At 36.8% G+C, this 25,485-nt stretch overlaps 5 protein-coding genes and 1 long non-coding RNA gene across 23 annotated transcripts; 3 read left to right on the top strand and 3 right to left on the bottom strand.

Moving 5' to 3' along the window:
• Nucleotides 1-4,851: 4,851 nt before the first annotated feature.
• Nucleotides 4,852-6,751, bottom strand: LOC111197936 (phenylacetaldehyde reductase). Of its 2 annotated transcripts, XM_013785544.3 has the most exons (5): nt 6,547-6,751; nt 5,958-6,127; nt 5,689-5,880; nt 5,258-5,607; nt 4,852-5,160 (listed from the first exon to the last, which is right to left on the bottom strand). In XM_013785544.3, exons 1-5 carry the CDS (start codon nt 6,662-6,664, stop codon nt 5,022-5,024), a joined length of 969 nt encoding a protein of 322 aa, XP_013640998.2. In that variant the 5' UTR covers nt 6,665-6,751; the 3' UTR covers nt 4,852-5,021. The 2 variants fall into 2 exon arrangements, with proteins under 2 accessions (XP_013640998.2, XP_048638047.1); XM_048782090.1 differs by lacking the exon at nt 5,689-5,880.
• A 518-nt stretch (nt 6,752-7,269) lies between these two features.
• Nucleotides 7,270-9,205, bottom strand: LOC106346272 (phenylacetaldehyde reductase-like). The gene is made up of 5 exons (XM_013785546.3): nt 8,985-9,205; nt 8,332-8,501; nt 8,064-8,255; nt 7,643-7,992; nt 7,270-7,533 (listed from the first exon to the last, which is right to left on the bottom strand). Exons 1-5 carry the CDS (start codon nt 9,100-9,102, stop codon nt 7,395-7,397), a joined length of 969 nt encoding a protein of 322 aa, XP_013641000.1. The 5' UTR covers nt 9,103-9,205; the 3' UTR covers nt 7,270-7,394.
• Nucleotides 9,206-11,318: 2,113 nt separating this feature from the next.
• On the top strand, nt 11,319-13,279 carry LOC106346276 (nuclear envelope-associated protein 3-like). Of its 2 annotated transcripts, none has more exons than XM_048782088.1 (5): nt 11,319-11,864; nt 12,001-12,179; nt 12,252-12,776; nt 12,852-12,953; nt 13,038-13,279. In XM_048782088.1, exons 2-5 carry the CDS (start codon nt 12,006-12,008, stop codon nt 13,203-13,205), a joined length of 969 nt encoding a protein of 322 aa, XP_048638045.1. In that variant the 5' UTR covers nt 11,319-11,864; nt 12,001-12,005; the 3' UTR covers nt 13,206-13,279. The 2 variants fall into 2 exon arrangements, with proteins under 2 accessions (XP_048638045.1, XP_048638046.1); XM_048782089.1 differs by having other exon boundaries at nt 11,319-11,895.
• Nucleotides 13,280-13,299: 20 nt separating this feature from the next.
• Nucleotides 13,300-14,930, bottom strand: LOC106346277 (PLASMODESMATA CALLOSE-BINDING PROTEIN 4-like). The gene is made up of 3 exons (XM_013785556.3): nt 13,994-14,930; nt 13,759-13,885; nt 13,300-13,676 (listed from the first exon to the last, which is right to left on the bottom strand). Exons 1-3 carry the CDS (start codon nt 14,562-14,564, stop codon nt 13,469-13,471), a joined length of 906 nt encoding a protein of 301 aa, XP_013641010.2. The 5' UTR covers nt 14,565-14,930; the 3' UTR covers nt 13,300-13,468.
• A 785-nt stretch (nt 14,931-15,715) lies between these two features.
• Nucleotides 15,716-18,531, top strand: LOC106346275 (probable receptor-like protein kinase At5g18500). 2 transcript variants are annotated; one of them, XM_048782087.1, is made up of 7 exons: nt 15,716-16,312; nt 16,582-17,141; nt 17,225-17,329; nt 17,402-17,524; nt 17,594-17,894; nt 17,961-18,173; nt 18,253-18,531. In XM_048782087.1, exons 2-7 carry the CDS (start codon nt 16,597-16,599, stop codon nt 18,340-18,342), a joined length of 1,377 nt encoding a protein of 458 aa, XP_048638044.1. In that variant the 5' UTR covers nt 15,716-16,312; nt 16,582-16,596; the 3' UTR covers nt 18,343-18,531. The 2 variants fall into 2 exon arrangements, with proteins under 2 accessions (XP_048638044.1, XP_048638043.1); XM_048782086.1 differs by having other exon boundaries at nt 17,216-17,329.
• Nucleotides 18,532-20,260: 1,729 nt separating this feature from the next.
• On the top strand, nt 20,261-23,806 carry LOC106397614. Of its 15 annotated transcripts, none has more exons than XR_007340177.1 (12): nt 20,262-20,820; nt 20,956-21,034; nt 21,153-21,317; nt 21,427-21,522; nt 21,602-22,276; nt 22,410-22,466; nt 22,561-22,692; nt 22,774-22,792; nt 22,868-22,944; nt 23,038-23,258; nt 23,451-23,500; nt 23,593-23,806. It is a non-coding gene; the product is annotated as an uncharacterized LOC106397614 (long non-coding RNA). The 15 variants fall into 15 exon arrangements; XR_007340176.1 differs by having other exon boundaries at nt 22,761-22,792; XR_007340179.1 differs by having other exon boundaries at nt 20,263-20,820; nt 23,167-23,258.
• Nucleotides 23,807-25,485: the final 1,679 nt, after the last annotated feature.

Raw genomic sequence — 25,485 nt, 5'->3', positions numbered from 1 at the left:
TCCAAGAAGCTTTTGTTTCTACAGTACTTACCGGTAAGAACTCTGGCCAATAAGCAATCAGGCTTAGTTAGGATCCTCCATGATATCTTAGCTAGGAGCGCTTGATTGAACTCTTGGATTTCTCGGAATCCTAGCCCGCCCTCAGCTTTTTGGCTAGTAAGTTTGCTCCATGCTATCCAACTAAGCTTCCTTATCTGGTCGTCACTGTCCCACCAGAAGCGTGTTAACGCAGACTGGATTCTTTTGCAGAGACTTGCAGGGAGGAGAAAGCAGGACATGGAGTAGGTGGGAATGGCCTGTAGGACAGACTTGAGCATAGTAACCTTCCCGGCTTTTGAGAGGCGTCGAGACGCCAGGCTTGAGGCTCGCTGTCTTATGCGGTCCACTATTGCTGTGAAGAGATCCTTTTTCCTTCTACCGAAATGCTCAGGAAGGCCAAGGTATTTGCCATTTCCTCCCTCTTTTTGAATTCCAAGTATCCTCTTGGCTGATTCTCTTTTCTCTTGGGACGTTTTCCTTGAGAATGTTATTGAGGATTTCAAAGAGTTTATCTTCTGACCAGATGCGTGTTCATACTCCTTTAAGATTTGCAGGAGTGTGGAGCAGCTCTCCTCGCTTGATTGGCAAAAGAACATAGTATCATCAGCAAAGAGGAGATGACTCACCCTTGGACTACCTCTGGCGACTCTGATTCCTTGGAGCGAGCCAGTCTGTTCCACAGCCTTGCATAGTCCAGAAAGTACCTCACCACAGAGGATGAAGACATAGGGGGAGAGAGGGTCTCCTTGCCTTATTCCACGGTTAGGTCTAACATCTCCATATACCTTCTCATTAACAAGGAAAGAGTAGGATACTGTAGTGATGCATTGTAGGATCAGATTTGTGTACTTGTCGTGGAACCCTAGCCTTTGAAACACTAGCCTGATAAAATCCCATTCCACTCTGTCATAGGCTTTGCTCATATCGGTTTTTACTGCCATGGCACACTTCTTTTCCGCTGTAGATATCTTTAAATAGTGTAGTGTTTCATGAGTTATCAGCACATTATCTGATATAGCTCTGCCAGGGATAAAGGCTGACTGATTCTCTGAAATGATGCAGGGGAGCACTGCCTTGAGGCAGATAGAGAGCAGCTTCGAGATAATTTTATAGAATACGTTGCAGAGGGCAATTGGATGGTAATCAGCCACGCCTTTAGCTCCCGTATTCTTTGGGATGAGTCTGACGTGTGTGGTATTTAAAGAGCTTGGCAGGTGACCAGATACAAAGAAAGCTTGGATTTCCTTTATAATTGCTGGTCCTACCACGTCCCAATTTGCCTGAAAGAAACTTGCAGAGAAGCCGTCGGGTCCCGGAGCTTTGTCCGGGTGGATGTCAAACAGCGCAGCATGAATCTCTTCCGGAGTAGGGTCCTTGATTAGGTCCTGGTTCATCAGTGCAGTTATACGTGGCTGGAGTGCTTTGCGCACAGCTTCGCTTCCATCTGAAGGGATCGAGGTAAACAACTCCTTGTAGTAGTCACAAATGGTTTTAGCTATAAGTTATTCTTCATAGACTGGTTGCGCATCTTTCCCTTCAATAACCGAGAGTTTGTTCCTTGCCCTTCACCCTCTGGTCACTGCGTGAAAGTAACTTGTATTAGAGTCGCCTAGGGAGAGCCATAGTTGTCGGCTACGTTGCTTCCAGAACTCCTCTTCTGCTTTGTACGCCTTTAGGAGTTTCCCGTTTAGCTCAAAGAGTAGTGTATCCTCCATTGTTGAAGAAGCCATGGTAGTGTCTAGCTGTTCTTTTAGATCCTCAATGGTTTTCCTGCTATTTTGGTGAAATTCTCTGCACCATCTTATAATAGCCCTTCTGCACATAGATAAACTGGTCTCCACTGGAAGATGTGAGAAAGTTGTCCATATATCTGCAATAATCGATTTCACCTCTGCATTGTCTCTCAATCTTCTATCGAATCTGAAAATGTGATTTCCCTTTTTCCTTGTAGAATCGAGAACAGACAGCAGAGGCCTATGGTCTGATCCTTCATAACGGAGGTAGTGGCTTCTACAGGACGGGAAAAGGTCTGTCCAACTGCTGTTTCCCATCGCTCTGTCTAGCCTGCAGTGAACTAGGTGATTTCCTCTCTTCCCTCTCCACGATAAGAAGTCTCCAGTGTGCTTTATGTCAAATAGATCATTGTATGAGAGAAAGGACCGAAAGACTCCGAAGGTGCCTTCTGCTCTCTCGACACCTCCTGATTTTTCGCTGTTGTCAATTATATCGTTGAAATCACCTGTTAGAAACCACGGTTCATCAGCTGAGGGCGCTAGAGATGTGATCTTATCCCATGTTTCCTGTCTCTTTGTATGATCAGGTGCCCCATAGATGAAAGTAGCTTGGAAGGAGAGGCCTTTGAAGCATATTATGGTATCAATGAAGTTGTCTGTGGCTGATAGGACCGAGACTTCAACTTCCTTTTTCCAACCAAGGTAAAGGCCTCCTCCCCCTGTGGAGTGTGGTGGCACGATATAGGAATGTTCCACTTGCATACATTCGAGTTCTTTGCTGACCATTTCATCCCGGTTTTTAGTTTCCATGAGGAACACGATGTTGGGAGAGTTTACTTTGTGAAACTCTCGTAGGTGCTGGACTGTCATGGGGTTCCCCAACCCACAACAATTCCAGCTTACCACGACTAAGGAGCCGGGGAAGGAGGTCTGTGAAAATCCTTCCTCTTCTTGCTCATTGGAGGGATCATCACTGTTTTTGGTTGTGCTGAGGAAGAAGCTGTGTCTCCCATATTGTTATGAGTCATTTGGTTTGGTAGCCGTTGATTGTTGCTCTTTGATCTTGCTGGAGATCTACGCCCCCCAGTTAAGTTCCTTTTACGTGAACTAGCTCCTCTCAGGGCTCCAAGGCTTGTAACATACGAGTTAAGTCTTGCTGGTTTAACTCTTCTCCTTCCCGACTGACTAACTTGGTTGCTTCTTGTAGGGTTAGGGGTCTCTGTGTGGTTTGTAACCACAGTAAGAGGTTGATCCTCGCGAGGGTTGCCTCCTATGCTGGATGGAGGGGTAGAGGCTGTAACTGTTGTTGCGATGATTCTCTCTGCTGTTTTTTCCATCAGGCCCGATGCATCCCCTTGTAGAACCCTTTGTTGTCTAGCAGCTTTCTCGATGGGATCCACACAGCTTAGATATTGTAGGGCAACTTTCTGCAATCCTTGCATTACTACTTCCTGTGAAGGGATAGGCTGAAGTCTTCTTGTATCAGTATGTGGTGCAGGGGATAACTGCGCTCCAGAAGCTGAAGCAATAATGCCTGCTGCTGTCTTTGCTAGTAGCTCCTCTGAGTCTATTTGGAGGACTCTCTGCCTCCTTGCTGCTGCTTCAGTGGGGTCAAGGCAACTCAGGTACAGTGCAGTTGCCTTGTGAAGATCCTCCATGACCTCTTCAGTAGTAGGAGCATTGTTGGCTAGTAGTTCCTGAATTGGTTCTACGGGAGTGTACGGTGGTTGAGGGCTCTGGTCGGTGAGTTCTGGCCTTTTTGCTCTCCAGACAGGTTCTTCTCTAGTTGGGAATAGAGATCGTCCTCTCAGCACGCCCTCTCCTTTCTGTGTTCTCTGTTTGGTGAACGAAGGGGAGGAGTAGTTAGATTGCCGTTCAGGTGCTCCATGTTGGTTTGTTTTGTGCTGCTCTTGCTCCTTAGGGTCCCATACTGGGAGAGGAATTCGAGTGTGTCTTGTACTGACTCTGGTTCCGTATTTTCTGCCATGTCTATCAACTCTCTGATGGAACTCATAGTTCTCCGAATCTCGAGGGTTCGAGTCAGTTGATTGGCGAGCCGCTGGTCTTCTTGTAGGTAGAGGTTCTAGTCTCCTGCTCGATTCACGTAGAGGGGGTTGGGTCTGATTGAGAGCTTGTTTCCCTTCATCTGTTGTCTCTCTGTTTGGAGCAAGAGGGCATCTATGGCTCAGATGCGAAAGAAGTGAGCAGCATGAACAATGGTTTTCGAGCCCTTCATACTCCAGGGTAAGCTTGCACTCCTCTCGAGACTCGAATTCCAAAATGGTTTCTTTTATGAGGGGTTTTGCTCCATTTATTAAAACTCTAACCCTTGCTGTAGTCTTTGTGAGTTCTTGGCCTTCATAGGATCCTAGTTCCTTTCCAATGTCAAATACGTGTATATTAGGAGACAAAGTGAGTGGTCGTGCATCTTTTGGACTGTTTTAACGTGTTACGTGTGGATGTAATGAATTCTACATTGCTTTCGACCGTTTCATAATTTAAAATGCTAAGAAGTTGATTAAAAAATTTATTTCATTTTTAATAAATAACAGGAGTTTGAATAAGAATTGGTTACGTATTTGACACGTTTAATATTACAAATTTTTAATAAGTTTGGCAAAAGATTTAAAATATTAAATTAACTAAATATGTGACCAAACTTCTTAGAGTAGCTCCTTTGACAATATCTCGAGGGAGTATTCATTATTTAAGAAAAAGAAAAATTAGTTAAATTATAAAAGAGAATAGACAAAAGCTTTTATCGCAAAACTTTTAACAATATGTTTAAAACTTCCAACAACAGATGTCAGTCCATTATAAATAAACATAAGTAAACAAATATAATATTAATTTTCTTAGACACTATCATGGTTTCTAACCAATAATCATGCTCTTACTAGTATAGTAAGTTGGAATTTAAAAATAATTTAATCCATAATTAGGCTACTTATATTCTTTATAAAATTCATAGATGGATGAGACATCTTCAACAGTATTTAAGGTCTATTTTTTCAACGTATTTTTGGTCTATTAGAATCTAAAATCTAGATGAGCAAGACTCTGCAAACTTATTGAAGAATTCGCTCAAAACATTCCCAAATGTCATTTGACGTCACAATCTACAATTGGGTGCATGTACCATGAGTGCTTTGACATGAGAGGGGCAACATCTCTCACGTCCAAAACTTAAATGCATCCAATAATTACTAATATAGAAGTTGTAATACATATATTAACGTGATCATATTCTCATAAGAGCCACCTTTCTTTAAGGCTAATGATAGTATCTCTAAGGCTTGATTTGAGAGGCGTGAACTCAACTCCCAAATTCTTCACTTTATCCACACATATTGTGCAATTGACTCCATCCATCAGACCTTCTCCATTCCTGAAACAAAGTCAAAAGATGTTGTGTTTCTTGTTAATCCCCTTGATTAAGTTTATGGTATGATGATTAATAAGGATGAAATGGATAGAGAACTCACGTATCATCAATACATAATTTTGGAAATAATTCACGCATAGTCTCTTTAATGTGGTTTATCGTCACACTCGGGCCGCTGATTATGTATCTACCATTGGCGGAAGGAGTCTCCAACGCTTTGACATGAGCCAAAGCAACATCTCTCACGTCCACGAAGCTGTAGTATCTACAGTTGAAAGGGTTCTTACCCTTTACCATATCCACAATGATCTCTACCGAAAAGTTAAGGGTTGGTTGCAAAAGTGGGCCGATTATAAATCCTGGATTTACCACGACCATGTCCATTCCGTTGTCTTTAGCAAATTGCCATGCTACATTCTCTGCCAGTGTTTTGGAGAGTGGATACCATAACTGAAGAGGAACGAGAAACATGTAAGAATTTATTAATCTAATTCTCAAAATTGATATGTCACAAAAAAAAATCCAAAGGACCTTTCTTTCCATGCAAACACTTGGATCAGAGAAGAAAGTCTCGTCCACCACATCGTTTGGCTCCAAAGGGGGTTGACGAACAAGAACCGCAGCAGTGGACGATGTTACAATGACTCTTTTGACGGAGGAAGTTTTCTTGCATGTGTTAAGGACGTTAAGAGTACCCTTTACGGCTGGATCTATTAGCTCAGTCTGATAACATTTTAATAAATTTGCTTTAGGACTGTTCTGTTAAATTAATAGTAAAATTTGCAAGTTCCATAGCAAACCTGAGGATCCGTGACGATGAATTTAACCGGAGAAGCTGTATGAAAGACAGCGTCACAACCTTCGATAGCTTTCTCGAAGGAACAATCTTCCAAAAGATCTGCTTTGAACAGTTTTAGTCTTTCTTTTGCACCCTCAAGTGCAAGAAGATGTTCTGTTTCCGCCGTGTCCGCTAATGAAAAAAATATAACATATACATATGTCGTCAAAATGCAACTCTACAAGTCTTACTACTGATCGATGCTTTGGAGAGGATTAAAAAATTCCGTAATTAATAGGAGTATAATTTAATCAAATGCGTAGAATTAAAGAAAAACAAAGTAGATGCTCCGTTTTTGGGAAAGGCTGAAATGTCATCATTCAGCAAAACACATATATAAGAAAAATGGTACCAGTGATAGTAAAATAAAATAGAAGTAACTAATCAAAGAAATATCAGTTTGAACTTTATGATTTATAACTGGAAATGTATTTTGGTGTTTTAGGTAAAAAGACATGCATTAGAATCTCCCGTTTATGTGTGTTCAGCTACTTTTAATCATCCCCAAGAAATGCAGTCTCGTGGCTTGGATAAGAGAGGAGGAAACAAACTTGGGTTTTGAACGGTAGCTCTGACGGTGTAGCCACGGAGGAGCAAAAGCTTAACAATCCAAGAAGCTATGTAACCGGAAGCTCCGGTGACGCAGACCACCTTTCCTCCGCCGTTCATCTCTCTTTTAGATGAAGAGAAGGGATAAGTTCATTAATAAGTTTTGTAATGTTGGTCAAATACCGTATCTATTAGGCGATAAAGTGAGTGGTCGTGCATCTTTTGGACTGTTTTAACGTGTGGATGTAATGAATTCTACATTGCTTTCGACCGTTTCATAATCTTAATGCTAAGAAGTTGATTAGAATTTTAATTCCGTCTTAGTAAATAACAGGAGTTTGAATCTGAACTGGTTATGTATCTGACACGTTTATGATTACAAAATTTTAATATGTTTGGCAAAAGAATAAAATCTAAATATGTGACCAAATTCTTCTTACTAGTATAGTAAATTGGCATATGAAAAGAATTTAATCCACAATTGGGCTACTTATTATTTATAAATTTCATAGATAGATGAAACATCTTCGACAGTATTTATGGGCTTTTTCAACGTAATTATGGTCTATTACGATTTAAAATATTAATGAGCAAGATTCAAACCTATTGAAGAATTCGCTCAAAATATCCCCAAATGTCACAATCTACAATTGGCTGCATGTACCATGAATGCTTTGACATGAGAGGGGCAACATCTCTCACGTCCACGAGCGTCTAGTTGTTATGATGCGAAATATCTGTTTATAAGAGTTGGTTGCAAGAGCGGTTCCACCCCAAGTTTCCACAACTTAAATACATCCAATAATACTAACATAGAAGTTTTGATACATATATGAACGTCATCATATTCTCATACGAGACATTTTTCTTTGAGGCTAATGATAGTATCTCTAAGGCTTGATTTGAGAGGAGTGAACTCAACTCCCAAATTCTTCACTTTCTCCACACACACTTTGTAAATGATTTCTTTGATCTCACCTTCTTCTTTCCTAAAACAAAGTAAAATGATGTCATGTTTTTTGGTAATACCCTCGATTAAGTTTATACGCCGTATGTATGATGATTAATTAGTAAGATGAAAAGAATAAGATAACTCACGTATCAGCAACACACATATCTGGAAATAATTCACGCATTATCTCTTTAATCTCGTATATGGTCATACTTGCGCCATCCATTATGTATCTGCCATTGGCCGAAGGAGTCTCCAATGCTTTGACATGAGCCAAGGCAACATCTCTCACGTCCACGAACCTGTAGTATATTGAGTTGAAAGGGTTCTTACCGTTTATCATATCCACAATCATCTCTACCGAAAAATTAAGGGTTGGTTGCAAAAGTGGGCCGATTATAAATCCTGGATTAATGAAGACCATGTCCATTCCGTTTTCTTTGGAAAATTGCCACGCTACATTCTCTGCCAACGTCTTGGAGAGTGGATACCAGTACTGAAAGAGGAAAAGGAAATTACGTGTAAGAGATAATCCAAACTCTCAAAATTATGCAAAAATCAAAGGACCTCTGTTTCCATGCAAACACTTGGATCAGAGAAGAAAGACTCGTCCACCACGTCGTTTGGTTCCAAAGGGGGTTGACGAACAATAACCGCAGCCATGGAGGATGTTACAATGACTCTTTTGACAGAGGAAGTTTTCTTGCATGTATTGAGGACGTTCATAGTACCCTTTAATGCTGGATCTATTAGCTCCGTCTGATAATCAGACACGTAACATAAGAAATGGTCCTGCTATATATTAATAAAATTTGCGATGTCCACAGCAACAAACCTGAGGATTCGTGACGATGAACTTAACCGGAGAAGCCGTATGGAAGACAGCGTCACAACATTCGATTGCTTGCTCGAAGGAACATTCTTCCAAAAGATCTGCTTTGAACAGTTTTAGTCTTTCTTTTGCACCCTCAAGTGCAAGAAGATGTTCTGTTTTCGCTGCGTCCGCTAAATAGAAAAATATAACATATTATGTCGTCAAAATGCAGCTCTACAAATGTACGAGAAAGTTAGAAAATTTCGTATTTAATAACTTAATTAAAAGGGTAGAAAAAATTTATACGTTTTTTGTGAATTGAAAGAAGTGTTATCTTTTCTCATGTCTTAAGAATTTAACCTAATTCGTTGTAATATAAATTGTTTTTCTTATTAATAAAGGTTCAAGATGTTCTCTCTAATTTAACACATCACAATTTCCAGTTTGCTTTTGTTGAGCAACTTGTAATAATGGCAGTCTCGTGGTTTGATTTTTTTTTTTGCCTGAATAGTTCTTGCTTGAATAGTTTTGTTCCATCTTATCTGGTAGTGTTTCATTTTATTTATTTTACCTAACTATGGAAAATATTAAAAGAACTGAAATTTCGCTAGTGAGTATATTTATATTTATTCTGATGATATATTCAGACAATGGAAAAGAGATGAGGCACAAACTTGGGTTTCGAACGGTAGCCCTGACGGTGTAGCCACGAAGGAGCAAAAGCTTCACAATCCAGGAAGCTATGTAACCAGAAGCTCCGGTGACGCAGACCACCTTTCCTCCGACGTTCATCTTTCTTTTCTTTATCTGACACTAAACTGTTTTAGATGAAGAGAAGAAAGAAGTTCATTACTTATCACAAAAAAAAAAAAAAGAAGTTCATTAATAATAAGTTTTGTTATGTTGTTGGTCAAATGATATATAGTCGTGTGACCAAAAAAAAGGGGTCAAATTATATAGTGAGTGATCGCAAAGTGACGGAAGACACTTGTGTACATCTTTGATTCTTTTGGACTGTTTTATCGCGTGAATGGGATGAATTCTACTTTGCTTTTTGACCGTTTCGTAATCTAAAATGCTAAGAAGATTACTTTTTAATTGTTTTTCATTAAGTTTGAATTCGAATTGGTTACGTATTTGATACGTCTAAGATTAGATTTAAATATGTTTCGTAATCTTAAATGCAAGAAGATAATTTTTAATTATTTTTATTAATAGCAGGAGTCTGAATCCAAATTGGTTACATATTTGATATTTGGCACGTTTAAGATTCGATTTTAAATATGTTTGGCAGAATAATTAAAATATTACATTACCAAGTTCTTATTACTAGTAACTAGAATAGTAAATTGGCACTTGAAAGAATTTGACCAACAGCCATTATAAACTTCATAGATGGTTGAAACAGCTTCAAAAGCCTATATATACATCATATTATTTATCCATAAGAATTATTACTAGAACTATAAATTACAGTTAAATATAAGCATGATGTGATTACGTAAGAGACGACTGTCCTTGAGGCTAAAAATAGTGTTTCCGATGGTTTCTTCTAGAAGAGTACTAAATCCATTCTTGCACTTTCTCCACACACACACTTTGTACTCAATCTCTTTATTAATTCTTAAATAGAGTTTCAATAAAACTTGATACTGCTTATATATGGACTCATATTTTAACGAATATTAATACTTCGCGCCGATGATAATAGTAACAAACATGGATACATATACCTATTAGAACTACCTATTAGAACAGTTCCATAGTTGTTCCACGGTTGTTCTTTACATCACCATTCAGAGCCTAAATAGTGAAGAAGGAGCCTAAATAGTGAAGAAGAAAAAGGATGACTCATCCATCGTGATAGTTCATTCATAAGCTTTTTAATGTCTTTCATAGATGTATTCAAAATTTTGGATCTACATCGATGTATTTGCCATTAAGAAATGGATTTTTCGAAAACTTTGATATGATGACATCTCTTGAGTCCGCAAACTTAATACAGAAAGAGAATATTGTTCAATAACATCTCTAGTATCGGCTGATTAGTAATAGTCGATCTACATGGGTAGTCGACAAATTTTTTTTAAAATTTTTGTTAAAAAATGAAAATCACCAAAATAGTAGTATTAGTTAAGAATTATAATTTTTTTGAATTTAGTCTATAGTTTGTGATTTAGTATTCAGAGGGTGAAATTATATTTAAAGTTTAGGATATAGGATATGTTAATATTGTATTAACTAATAAATATTATTTTAATGATTTTAATGCTATTTATGTGATAAAAATTCAAAAGTGTTTATGTAAGAGATTAGCCTTAAAAACTATTCAAATGCTTTTTTACATATACTACAATTCAATATTTTATGTTAGTTATGTCAAAACACTCAAAAGTATCTAATTGAGAGTTACATTTATAAATAATTCCAAATCTCATATCAGGGTCTTCATCCTAATATCAGCCATTTGTATTTGAATGAAGAACAAACAATAGGCAGATGTGTAGAAACATGTGACGTGCATGCAAAGAGACATGTTCATCGAAAATGCGCCCACAACAACTATTGAGGAAAATTGCAAGTATAATCGTTATTCACGAAGTTGTTTATTAATATCATATACAGTATAGTACATGGAAGTATTGATCATATAATAGAAAGATTATATTAGAGAAATTTTCTAGTATAGCTATTTTTAATTTATTTTCACAAAAATAGAATTTAATGAACAAATGATTAAAATAAGATTTATATATTTTTGTCATACGGTTAACTAATATAGACTTAAAATTTAGAATTAAATGGGTGAATTTTTGGGATAGAGTTTCAATATTTTTTTAAGAAATTATTAAAAATTTCAAAAAAAAAACTATTTTGGTTATTTTCTTATTTGAGTGTTATTTTTGTGAAAAAAATTTAAAAATGACTATTTGAGAGAATTACCCATAATATTATCATATATATATATATTTTTTTTTCCAACTTATATTATCATATATATATATTTGAGATTTTACCAATGCTATACTGTGTAATGTGTTCGCACGTGACTTTATACAATTTGAATCATAAAAATACAAATAGACTTTGCCGCGCTACAGTCAAAGCCTAGCAAGTAGCAACTGAAACCGAGCCCGCCTCATGCGTAGGTTAGGTAAGGATTCGTTGCTTTAAATGACACAAAAGCCAACGCACTAGGCTCGGTTACAACGAGGCAAAACATTATTATAGCCATTAGCCACTTACTTTAAAACTAATCCGAACCTAAATGAATACGGACCGCAACCCTGGCTCGTCTTCTTTCCTCCTCGAGAATCTGCAAATTGATTATTATTCGATAGCCTAATTTTCTCAACTACTCGATTAAATTACACACTCTAAAGTCTAAACCATAGCCGTTAGATTTAGGCCTTCTGGATTTTCTTCTGACTTAATTTTTTTTCTTCCCGGGGAGTTGTCGACGACGATGGAGACTGGTGGGTCACGCGAAAGTTTGGATTTTTAGGCTTTGAAGATTCCAAAAAATCTCTAAGAGTTTCAAATTTTGGATAAAGGTCGCCTCTTTTTTGGCTGTATACTTCAAAAGTATTGGTCTTTATCACTCTAGCTCGTTAATGTAGAATTGTAAGTTAAGAGGATTTGATTTCACATTCTTAATTATCTTGAGATTGTGTATTTCATTCAATCCAGGTAAAATGGCAGCTTCTGTTAGCTTAAGAGAAGAGGATGATCCTCTGTTGAATGATCTGAGTGAGAAGAAGCAGAGTTTCAGGAGAAATGTTGTGTCTTTAGCCGCTGACTTGAAGCAAGCAAGGACTCGTCTCGCTGAACAGGAGCGTTCGTGTTCACAAGAAGTCATCTCGAGGCAGGTAAGCAAGCAAGCAAAGCTCATTTATTTTAATATATCGATTTTGGTTTCAAAGTTGAGACTTTTGATGCAGGAAGCAGAAGCAAGAGTTAAGAGAATGGAAGATGAAATGCTTGAACTTGCTAAGGAACTAAACAAGAAAGTTGAGCAGATCCGTGCCTCGGATCTTGCTACTGAGAAGTATGTGAAGGAACTGGGTGAGATCAAGTCACAGCTTGCAGCAACACATGCAACTGCAGAGGCAAGTGCTTTATCAGCTGAATCAGCACAGTCTCAATGCAGACTGCTCTCCAAACATTTACATGAGAGGACTAGTTCATTAAAAGAACAAGAGGATCAAGTAACTCGACTTGGTAAGAAGCTAGAGAATCTACAGAAGGAGCTGGAAGCTAGAGAATCTTCACAGAAGCAGCTAAGAGATGAGGTTTCGAAAGTTGAAGGTGTTGCATCAGTGCTACTAGAGGAAGATTCTCCAAAGAACTTTGAAAGAATCAATAAGCTTTTGAAGGCTAAAGATGATGAGATAGCGAGACTGAGAGATGAACTAAAGATTATATCGGCTCACTGGAGGTTTAAGACACAGGAGTTAGAAGATCAGGTAACAACAACAACACATGCTATTTAGCTTCTCTTTATGGTTTAATCAAGTAAAGCCTATGTTTATATGGAGCAGGTGGAGAATCAAAGGAGGATTAACCAGGAGCTTAAAAAGAAGGTGCTGAAGCTAGAGTTTTGCCTTGGCGAAACACGCATCCAAACTCGAAAACTTCACAAGGTAAAATAAACTCTCACTTGCTTTAACTTTAGCATAGTAATTTATATGAAAATTGAGATGTTTGTTTTTTCTGTGGTTTGGTAGATCGGAGAGAGAAACGCTGTGGCAATACAAGAACTCAAGAAGCAACTAGCTGCAAAAAAACAGCATGAAGCTGATCCTTTTAATAACCAAAACTTCTGGGACAAGTCAGGTTTCAAGGTTGTTGTCTCCATTTCGATGCTGATATTAGTTGCCTTTTCTAGGCGCTAAATTATTGAAAGAATTCATTTAGATTATGTTAAAGTAGATAAAACACCTCTTTGTTACAACGTCTGAGTTTCTGCTTTGGTCCTAAAGAGAGAAGGAAACAAAAGGGAGTTTTCTGTACAAAACCGAAACTGAGCGTTTGAACAAAACAAATTTATAATGTCTTAACATTCCTAGCTTCATCTTGGTACGTTACACTAAATGAGCTTAAGCTTGTGGAACACTATCTCATAAAACTAATTCGACTCCTATATAAATTCTACTTTCTAATGAAATAGCACTGCGTGAAGAAACAATGTTACCACCATAGTGTGATCAAAGTGAAGCTGCAAGTTGGTAGAGTCTGATAACGTTGGATTGTTCCCATTAGGTGAACCATCAAACCCGTAGACCGCGGGACCTCCTGATAATGGATTGTTCAGAGTGTTTGATGAAGGATTCGCCGGGTTAAACACTGCTGGTGGAGTTCCAACCCTTGAAAATATAGATAAGAGATACATTTTCAGTTAGGCTTTGAGACAAGAACAAAAGTGTTAAAAGAATGTCTTTATCTTACCCCATTATCCCGCCTCCTGTTGGTATTATTGGTGTTGATGTAACAGGAGGCTGGTTCACCGTTTGTGTTGATGGGGTTGGTGTTGTTGATGTTGATGAGTCTGTTTGGTAAATACAAGAACCAGTGCCTGTTTTTGAAACAAAAAATGGTTCAGTCATATGGTTGAAAAAACACGAGAGGTCATTAAAAGATAAAACAAGAAACATAGTATATATCATTTTTTTCCTTCACTTACTTGGGTTGGTGCTAACAAGTGAGGCTGCACCGCCAAAATCGCAGCTTTGAGGAGAAGGGTTCTTCTGGTAATAGCTGTTGAAGGCAAATGAGGCATGGTTCTGAAGACTGATAGGGGAATAACAGTTGCCTCCTTGCTGTATCTGAGAGCAATCAGCTCCACCTAACCCGCAGGCATAGTCAAGAGCCAGCTGGAGTGAGGTTTGAGAGGCTCCAGGCTTTGCCACGCACCAGCTTTGTCCTGAAACCGAAGGAGAGTTTGAGGTAACAGGCGGTGGAATCACAGGAACCGGAACCATCCCTGAGGGTTGTGTTGGAGGATACTGAGTCACTGGGTTGGTCACGGGCGGTGTGAGTGTTGCTGGGACTGTTGTGACTGGAGGTGTAAGAGGAACTGTTGTGGTAGGGTTTGTTGGGGTTATGGTCACAGGAGGAAATGTAGTAACCGGTGGTGTAGTTGTAGGGTTTGTAGGGAAGACCGTTGGTGGGTTTAAGACATCATGAGTTGTAGTTGTTGAGGAAGAGAGGGAGACAAGAGAAAGAAACAAGAAGAAGTAACTCTGTTTTGCCATCAGAGCTTGAGACTGACTTTGTTTTTTTTTTTTTTTTCTTCTTCTTTCTTGGGTTTATTACATAATGGTGTGAAGAAGATGTGATTAAGAAAGGAGGACAAAAGCTTTGAGATTCTGTTGAGAAAATTGGGGGGAGAAGCTGACTGTATTTGACATGCAAGTGACTAAGTAAGAAAAAAATAAAAGAGATAAGATGTTTGCTTTGCTATGAAGTCTTTTTGGATTAGGCCTGTGCCTAATCTCATCTTTATATATGTGTGCAAAGATATATAAGCTTTTGCCTTATGTTAACAAAAAAGAAAGAAAAAAACATTTTTGTCAGATCCGTTTCAGACATAAGCATATGCATAAAGACAGTTCTGCAAAGTTTTCAAGAAAGAAGCTGCAAATTGGTATTTATATATCTTTTTTCTCTTAGCCAAAAAGGAGAAAAAGGAAGAGAGTGGTGGTGCAGATTAAGATCATGAGATTAATTAATACAAAGGTTGATCTTCTGCTTAGCTCAGCAAAACCCACAAAGATTTAAATAAATCTCCAAAGCGGAAAGTGATTGAAAAAAAGCAGAGAACGTAAAAGCTCTGTTAGCTGTTTGTTTAATGGATTAATTAATTGTCCTAATTTTAAAAGCTATACTCTACACGTTTGAAAATGGTTTTTCTTTACAAAATAAAAATGTGTACAACTTTGTTCTTGAGATAAGAAGATTGATACATGCAAGTAGGGACAACCCATGTGGAATGGTGGATCTTGATACTATCTTCTTAAAAGAATACATGGGTTCAACAGTAAAGCTACCACTAAACTATTGTCACATACCCATAAAAAGTTAACATTAGTTCTTGTATTCATTTGCTGAGAGTGGATATAGATAATACATCCCTTTTTTTTTGTTCAAAGATAATACATCCCTTGAATTAAAGTTTTCGGTCTACAAAGTTTGGACTAAAATTTTAAATTGGGCTCATAATCTAATTTAAAGCCCAATACTGGAATGTCTATTATGGTCCAAATTGAACTTCTAATTTTGTTTTTAAACCGGGGATATAACCAACCCAAATAAATTATTATTTTATTGGTTTAATCGCAATTGTGAGAGGAATCTGCATTTGGAAATAAATATGATTCAAATGGAAGCTTTACAAATTTGTTGGACTTTCTTTTTCAAGGAGACGACGATGAACAAAGATTAAGCAACCTCTTTCGTAATTTGCTTCACACAACTCAAAGGCCATTCTAGAAGACTACTACTTCTCTCTACCGATATAAAATGTTTTTAAAGTCACAGTTTCTGCTATACATTAAAGTTTTCAACCTTCTCATGTAATGTAAAAAGTCGGACAGTTACTTTGGGTAGTAAAACATCATCCTCTGCAATATATATATAATATAATGTATAATATACGTATATGCAGACGGTGTTTCATGTGATGTAGTTTGCAATGCAAGCTTCTTTTTTTCTCACCACCTAAATTAAAAGATTAAAAAAAAAGTTAAAGAGAGACTGAAAATTTTATCACCTACCACTTGATAACTCCATCTCTTCTTCTTCCACCAGATTTCACAGCTCACGTTTTTAAGTTTTCTTTTATTTCTTTTAAAACTTTCATCTTTCTTGTTCTTCTTCTTCTTCACATAAGAAGTTCAACATTATTCTTTACAGAAAAAACTCTGTTTCCCCAGAGTTCCATCTAAAAATTCTTGTATTTTTTTCTTTGAAGAGTTTCTCTGATCAAGTTTCATTCTTAGAGGTAATGTATTCCTCTGTATTTCTATCATCATTGCTTGTCTTAGCCATCTTCTAACTGGATAATGATAAATGCAATGATTGCTGCATTTGGTTATATTCTTGCCTTGTTGGGTTATTAAGCTCCTTAGTGGTCCTTAATGTTTAATATGGGACCACTAGATCAACTTGGAGACATCATTTTTCATGTAGTTCCTTTCTACAATTTATTTCTCTGGTACCATTGTATCAAGTTTACTCTCTTTTTAACATTGATGATCTTGAATCAAACAGATTAGGAAGGAAACAATGTCTGGACTTAAGATCTGGCAAGCAACAGTTATCTCCATTGCCTTGTTCATCATAGCCATACTTTCTGTTCTTTCCTTTTGTCTCATATGGAAAAAGAAACCAAAAATATCTAAAACCTTGAGTCTTCCCATCATCCAAACCCCTCCTATATCCAAAGAGATCAAAGAAATCAGAATTGAGCATGTCACAAACTTTGACCCTCACAGCAATGAACCTGACAACTTCTTGCTTAATTTGGATATGGAGAAGAAGAGAAAGAACGGTGTAAGTAGCAGCCCATCTGGCTCAGGGGAAGAAGGTTCTATGTGTGTTGCAAACATGTCTTCATCATCATTGTATGAGATGGCAACACCATCACCTCTCTCCGGTTTGCCTGAATCACACCTTGGTTGGGGTCATTGGTTTACTCTGAGAGATCTTGAGATAGCAACAAACAGTTTCTCACAAGAGAATGTGATTGGTGAAGGAGGATATGGAGTTGTATACAGAGGAGAGTTGACTAATGGAACTCATGTCGCCGTGAAAAAGATCTTGAACCATTTGTGAGTTATACTATATGATTTAAAAAAAAAAGAGTTCTCTCTATTTAATTTTGTTAAATATTCTGAAATTTTGGATTTTGTAGGGGACAAGCTGAGAAAGAGTTTAGAGTAGAGGTTGATGCTATTGGTCATGTGCGTCACAAGAACTTGGTACGTCTTCTTGGATACTGCATTGAAGGCACACACAGGTATAAACATTTTGAGTCTTTTTTTTATAGAGAGAAGAAACAAAACATTTTGTGACATTTTTTTGCTATAAGGATATTGGTTTATGAGTATATGAACAATGGGAACCTCGAAGAATGGCTTCACGGAGCAATGAGACAGCATGGATACTTAACTTGGGAAGCAAGAATGAAAGTTCTCACATGCACATCCAAGGCGTAAGCATAACATTTCATTATTTTTTCTTATACGTTCTGGTTAGAGTAATGGTTTTATCTACTGTGCAGTCTTGCGTATCTACACGAGGCAATCGAGCCAAAAGTAGTCCACAGAGACATCAAGTCCAGCAACATATTGCTTGACGATAGATTCAACGCAAAGGTTTCTGATTTTGGGCTTGCCAAGTTGCTTGGAGATGGGAAAAGTCATGTGACCACTAGAGTGATGGGAACATTTGGGTATGTTGCTCCAGAATACGCGAATACAGGACTTCTGAATGAGAAGAGTGATGTGTACAGCTTTGGTGTCTTGATCTTAGAAGCAATAACCGGAAGGGATCCTGTGGACTATGCACGTCCTGCTAGTGAGGTAGATAGACTATTGAGAGATGAATGTGTTTGATAATTTTGAGACTCATATACATTCTTTTTGTAGGTGAATCTAGTTGAGTGGTTGAAGATGATGGTAGGAACTAAGAGACTGGAAGAAGTGATTGATCCAAACATAGCGGTTAAGCCAGCTACAAGAGCGTTGAAACGTGTTCTTCTTACGGCACTAAGATGCATTGATCCTGACTCTGAAAAGAGACCTAAAATGAGCCAAGTTGTGCGTATGCTAGAGTCTGAGGAATATCCCATACCAAGAGAGGTTAGTGTAGTTTACAAGTTACAACCATTACAATGAATGCGGAATATATGTATACATAAGCAAGTATTTAACTTAACAGGATCGGAGAGGGCGTAGAGCGCAAGAGGAAAACTCGGATACTGATAGAAGCACACCAGCTTCAAGAACACAGAGCAAGAGACTTCAATAATCAGAGATCTTTGCTGGTGTGGCTTATTCTCTGTTCTTTGGAAGTTGTTGCTTCTTGTGCACTTTCTTGTTGAGAGGAATATATATATATATAGATACGTGTGATATGTAACATATATACTCACATGCTTGTATATGGAACTGGATTTGTACTGAAACTTACATATCAGTATTAATAGTTTGGTGTGTACAGCGAGTGTTTCTCTATCGCACAAAAGTCTATGTTAGATTCAGGTTTATATCAATTGGTGATTAGTGGATTGACTCCAACTTTTTATATATTACTTAATGTCCTTTAGAATTTCCGATGTAGGATACTTATTCCTAATAGTCTAAGCACTATTCACTTTGAAATCTTATTTGTAGACTAACCTTTGTTTAGACTTGAATATCTCTTTGGAGTAGATGAGAGAACAAGTGCTCTTCAATACAAGCAACAGAGAATGATAGTAACTATGTAACAAAACGAAATGTGCCATTGAGTTCTTGTTTTGTAAGAGATTTTTTTTAGTTCTTATTAAGAAAAGACAAGAAAAATGCTAAAAAGGGGAGTTGATAACAAGCTCAATAAATAAAAAGAAACATAACAAAGAGAGAATTCTCATCAATGGCTGAACAATCTAAGTGACCATCCTGCTTTAGCCTTTTATTGAATCTCATCAATAGCTTTGCATGAACACTCCCCGTTCTTGAAGTGATGTAGTCTCTTTGCATCTCTTACAATGATCTCCTTCTCTTTCACCTTAGAGATTAGTTTGATAGCTGCATGGCAATCTTTACAAACTCTTAAGGTTTTTCATGATGCGGAGGGGTACTCCTTCTGGTAGCTTCAAGAGACCATAAGCCACCGCAAGCCTCTCGCTATGATATCTCTCACTCAGGCTATCAACTTTCTCTTCCTCCCCAGCATCGCAATCAGGACTATACCCATCTTCTCTCAATAACACATCCCATTCATCCAGAAACTTCACAATCGCTTCTTGCTCTTGATGGATATCTCCCATAGCGAACGTGTGAGCCTTATCTCCAACTTGAGTCCAGCTACAACCTGTTGACTTTCTTATACCTTTACTCAGTTCTGAAACATCACCACACCTCCTACCTTGAGATGCATCATCGTTTCTCCTGTCTTGAAGCATAGTCCAAAGTACCTCATTCTTCTTAGGCATCTCGTCAAACACTTTCTTAGCTTCCTCCATCTCTCCGTTATTCATATACTCGGACACCAACCCGTTCCAAGAGGTGATGTTTCTCTGAGCTATCTGGTCGAAGAGAAGCTGTGCCTCGCGAGGCATGCGGTTTGTGAAATGCTCAGACACCATGGAGTTCCAGGAAGAGACTGAGCTAGAGTCACATGAATCGAAAAGCTTCCTGGCTTCATGAATCTGGATGGTACGTGAGAGATGAGTGATTTTAGCTTTTGCACTGGGAGTGATGCTTGAGCAAAACGCTCTACGTAGGAGTAACTGTGCCTTCATACTCGGAATCTCAAAATGAAACACACCGATGAGAAAAGAGTGGTTCTGAGATGACACTATCACTCAAAGCAGCGCTATGTATCCTTTTATCCAAATACATACTGCTCGAGTTTTAGTAATCTTGCAGAACAATACTCAAAACAAGATTTGATGAACATGGAAAGAGAATATACGCATTAACTTGACCGAAAAATAAGGAAAGAGAATATACGCAGTGGAAAGAAAATCTATCCTATACTAAAAGGAAAATATACTTAAAGGAGAAGCATGCCACGTCCTCAAAAAAAATCAACCAATCAGGATATAAGTTTATGCCATGTCACTACTACTTTGTACGAAAAAGAGAAAAAATGGGCATTTCGTTTGGTCTCATAAAAGCCCATATCCTGATCCATAACTAATCTTAAGGAAAACATTATCCTTCATCACCACACTCTTCATCTTCCTCACTCCATTCATCATAACCTCACCCGTTAAAAGACTCCTCCCTGGCTACAGCGTCGTATGTTTAAGCATCATAAAGACCAATTATTCAGAGAAGCAAATTATGGCTATGAAACTTTTTGGATTTCCACATCATTTCATCTTATATAAAACTTCGTTTACATTCCGCTTATACACATAATTCACCATTTTTAACAAAAAAAAAAGCTTAGATACCGTGAAATCTTCTGGCAAAGCTCCACCAGTCAGTTCTCCAGTGACCTCACTCCGGGATGAAGAGATCGCGGACGGCGACGGCGAGGATATTGGAGCAAGAGACGGTGTTGGGACAGGCGAGCTCGAGAGCGGTTTTGGGCGGATCACAACGTCGAATCTGTCTCTGGGAAGGAGAGGTTGATGGGGTCATCGCGTTCGGCGGCGTTGAAAGCAGTGGAGGAGACGAGGACGGAGGCGTCGCAGCCGTTGGGGAGTTTCGTTTCTTCCTCTCCTGCAATCTCAATTCTTCCGTACCGAGAAGCTCGATGGAATCCTCCCTGTCGATAAATCTACTGAGTCGGGTACTCAAAACATTCAATTTCTAAGTTTATTACTGGTGGAAGTAGATTTGAATCAAATCTTCTCAAACGCAATTGAAGTTAATGTGATTATTGGTCCTTAATCTCTGACTTTGCTGGTTTGATTTATGTTCATAGAGGACAAAAGACCAGAGCTTTACGTTGAGTGTGCATTGTATATAGATGGAGTTCCTTTTGGTCTTCCCATGAGAACAAGGTTTCTTCTCTTTTCTATATATACTTATCATGATTTTGCCTTCCTTCATTGTGTCTTTGTTGTGATGACCTTTGTAGAAGCGTTTTGATGTTTCATATAGCTCTCTTCTTAATTCCAGATTGAACACTACAGGGCCACCATACTGCTGGAACAAACTCATCACTGTCTGGGATACAGAACTTGGAAAGTTTAATCCTTCAGAGCACAAACAACTAAAGCTTGCAAAGAGCTTGGATCGTGGCATTATTGACAGGGATCTCAAACCGAGTAATAACGAGCGGAAGTAAGTATGGAATGGAGTTTTTTTTTCTCTTGGTTTAATTGAAGTTGTGTGGTAGTTTCCTGTCATTTCATCATATTATAATGGAAGTTGTAATTTTCTTCTTTCAAAGATCAATACAAAGAGTTCTAAAATATCCGCCAACGAGGACTTTGAGTGGAGATGAAAGACAAAGTTTCTTCGCTGTGTGGAGTGGAGTGATGTTCAGGTAAGCTGACATTTTTTGCTTCATCTGTTTTCGTGGTTCTTATGTTTTCATGTTACATGATCTTTTTCCATATTGGCAGGAAGCAAAGCATCACATCCCTTCAGCGCATTGTAAGTTTTTCTGTAGAATGTATATGCCAAATTTGTGGATGAAAGGTATGTGTAGCTTCGTTTACTCTTGAACGTCTTCTTCTTGGTTTACTCTTATAGGATGTTTCAAACAATGTTGGCTTACTTTCTGATGATGGCAAGAGATTTTACAAACCAAAGTGTTTCTTAATTTTTTTTGATTTTTTTAATATGTTTTATATAATAAATAAATTTTATCTTAAATAAAACAATGTTTAATTTTTTTTAAGAACTCCTAAATAAGATACTTGCATTGGAGGACAAAATTTAGAGGTTGCTTAAAAAAGTGCTTAACACCCATTTATTACTAAAAAAATGATTAAGAGCTCCATTAGGGATGCTAGGGTTAATGGTGCTCTTAGAGCGTGTGACTAAAAATCTTTCTATAAGGCAAGAAGAGCAAGCAAAAAAAATTGGCGCAAAATCAAGGTACACAAACAAAACACCTGAATATCCTTTAAAATGATCTTCCAAGTAATTTTTTAACTCAAGATTGTTTGGTTTGGTGCTTCACTCGAAAGCCATTTCTTGGTCTCCTTATGTTAACGATCTTGCTTCTGGTGATTGGACTCCTGATTGATGCATACAGTTTTTCGAATAGGAAGACAACTTACGTAGATACTCATGTAAATTTCTTATTAAGCTTTGCCATGATTTCACGTGAAATAACCAAATTTTATAACCGTCTTTGTTCTTGCACATCACAAATATGCAATTTTCAACCCAAAAGTCAAATTCTTTTTTTTTTTTTCTGGTTAGCACGTACGATGCTCCCACAACCAAATCATATACTGTAAATACTTCACCATCTCCAAAGTAATAAATCTCTCTGACCTCTGTCTCTGTATATTACTTTGCATCAATAAGTATATGTAGTTAACTGAACATATCTGTCTTTTTTGTGGTTCAGATTGCAACTCTAACATGTCACACATACAGAGTTATGTACGTTGCGGTCTCACCTGACGGACAAACGATTGTAACCGGAGCAGGAGATGAAACCGTAAGGTTCTGGAATGTCTTCCCATCCATGAAAACTCAGGTGAAACCAACGACCTTATCTTACATTAACAAAATGATATTTTCAGAGGAAATAACTTGAGATTTTAGTTACTATACGCAGAACGAGGCATTGCGGTCGGGTGAGAATAGCATGCCTCACTGATTGTGAGATATATATCGGTCTGATTAATGTGATTTAAAACAACACGAGGTAGATCAGCGCAGCGGATTCGGCAGGACAGCATCAGCGTTCTCATCGGCCCCACTAGACGCTCCCACTGCCGATCACCAGGTTCGCCTCTATTCCTTAAAAATAACTCGAATAAGCAGTCAATTGAAACTCCTTCAGAAGCTTTTGTGTCTCCCTCTCTATATGAACTTGAAGAGGAGAGAGCTAGTGTAGCTGTTACGAGTCGTCTTTTTGAGGCCATGCACACATGTAAATGTTAAGATGGTTAACCTTTAGAGTCCTTAATCCAATCTATGTTTCTGACATGTTGAACTTGGTGAGGAGGCATTGTTTCCCCGTGTACTGGAATGGAGATAATTGGTGTGTGTCTAGAGGCCAGAAACATTAAACAGTTGGAGATTGCATATCGTAACAAGGTTAGATGTTTTTCATTAGCGTATGTGTCGACTAAAGATTCAAATTTTACTAGAACAATAAAAAGGTTTCTACCTGTTGCTTTTTACCTATTGAGTATTTTTTAATATTCATATATAACCTTAGCTATGTTGTTGAGAACTCATGTATGGATGATAACACCATTGGTTTGGTTTGGTTTGTTTTTCACCCAGGTCTGGTGCAGAAGGAGGTTTTAACCCTCTAGGCTTTTTGCAGGTTCCAGGTATAAATGAGTTATGTATAAAAAAAGTAATATTCTTTTCAGCTGAATGATTGCATAGATAATAATAATAATGTCCTAAGTTTCCAATGTAGGATTTGATGTGGATCTCTCTTAGATTGGCTTAATGTGGATCTCTCTTAGCTCCCACTTCTACGACTTTTTAATTTTTGATTATTTACATACGCAAAAAATTTAGTCGTACACATATATTGTTAATCCTTATGTTAAAATAATAAAATCAACATTTATATGATTATTGAACGCAAGCTAACAGTTCTTTTTGTCAAAAGAATAATAGTTCTTCTTTTTCGCAGTTGAGAAAAAGTAAAGAAAAAAATGGATTAATAAATTACGCATCCTTTTTTAAAGATAGATATTTAGACCTATGTTTTTATCTAAGCATAAATAATTACCTAACTGATAAAAACTTTTAAATTGTAAAAATTAATATATTAGATATCTAAGTTAATTCTTTAAAAACTGAAATTTATAAATTTTTTGGAAATCATGTAAAATCTCAACCAACCAAAAAGATGATGTCTTAAACATATAAAATCAATATTAATATAAAAGTGCCAAAAGAATATAAAAATATATAGATATGAAAAGAATTGAAGAAAACAATAACTTAAAACTGGATATAACTAAACATAATAGAAAAAAAGATTAGAAATATAAATGGCAAAATATACATTATACAAAGATAAAATTCTGAACCTAGAAGAAAAAACGAAGTAAGATGGAAGCTTACACCTAACTACAAAGACAGCAGAAAACATGCAATGAAACTAAAGGTTTAATAAAATAAATTTTATTGTAAATACACATTTGTGAGAGTAATTATATAGGATGAAAGAAGTATTTTTATAAAATTATTGAACATACAAGTGGAAAAGAAAATCACGTAGGAGAAGAACATTAATCCTAAAATATATAAAGATAAAAAATTCATATTATTAACTATATACAATATGTTTTTTATTAAATTAAATAAAATAATAATATTTGCCGCAGCACTATTACTAAGAGTTTACTTTAAAAACTCCGTAAAAATTGCTCAAAGTTTCAAATGAAAACTTATAAAAAATACAAAAAATGTGCATCATACAACCAAGAGATCAACAAAAATTAACAACTGAGATGAAAAAATGACATTAAGCTAAATCCTTACATTTAGTGTGTTAGTTATGCTACTCATTTTTCAGTTTTTTGTCTAATTATCGAAAATGTGTGGTATAAAATAGGATAATGAACAAGGTTACTCCAAGTTTATTGGAAAAAAATAAAGAAAAAAGTAATGAAAATTATTTAACCAACAAATACTTATCAAAATACAAAATCGAACAAAACAATTCACCTAATAGTAAAGAGGTTTTTTTTTAAATACTATATTTATGATTTTATATAGAAAAATAGTTTTTTTTCAAAACTACACTTATTATATGAAAACAATATCCTCAGTTGATCTCAAACTAACAAACTAGAACTAAATTTCAATTTAAGTTAATTATATTTTGAGATAAACATATATTTAAGATAGATACATGTTAATCACTTCAAATGACAATATATATATATATATATATATATGTATATATTATAAAATGTTTTGAAGTCCATCTTTTTAATAAAGTAAGTTAGCAAATGATCGAATAACCGGTAACAATTTACTTACAATACTTAGTTGACAATGACATTCATAAAAAGTATCTAATGAATTATGAGTTCAATACATCATGTTTAGCAGAAAGACGGATATTCCTTGCTCATTATCAGACAATCACTTATTCACAAAATTCGTGTGGGGTTAATAGTTTTCATTTCCCGTAAATTTATATAAACAGAGAACTGGCACACAGTGCAAGCATTATTAATACCCTCATACTTAGCATAATATTTATCAAGCCTTCTATCTTAAATCATAACTTATAATTAATTTATGTTGCACTCTAATTTAGATTATGAAGAGTCTCGCTTTGAGTTTT

The sequence above is a fragment of the Brassica napus genome, chromosome A6 (genome assembly GCF_020379485.1).
Source record: "Brassica napus cultivar Da-Ae chromosome A6, Da-Ae, whole genome shotgun sequence".
Taxonomy (NCBI): domain Eukaryota; kingdom Viridiplantae; phylum Streptophyta; class Magnoliopsida; order Brassicales; family Brassicaceae; genus Brassica; species Brassica napus.
Note: the sequence above shows the minus strand (reverse complement) of the source record. Positions and strands in the feature narration are given on the sequence as shown.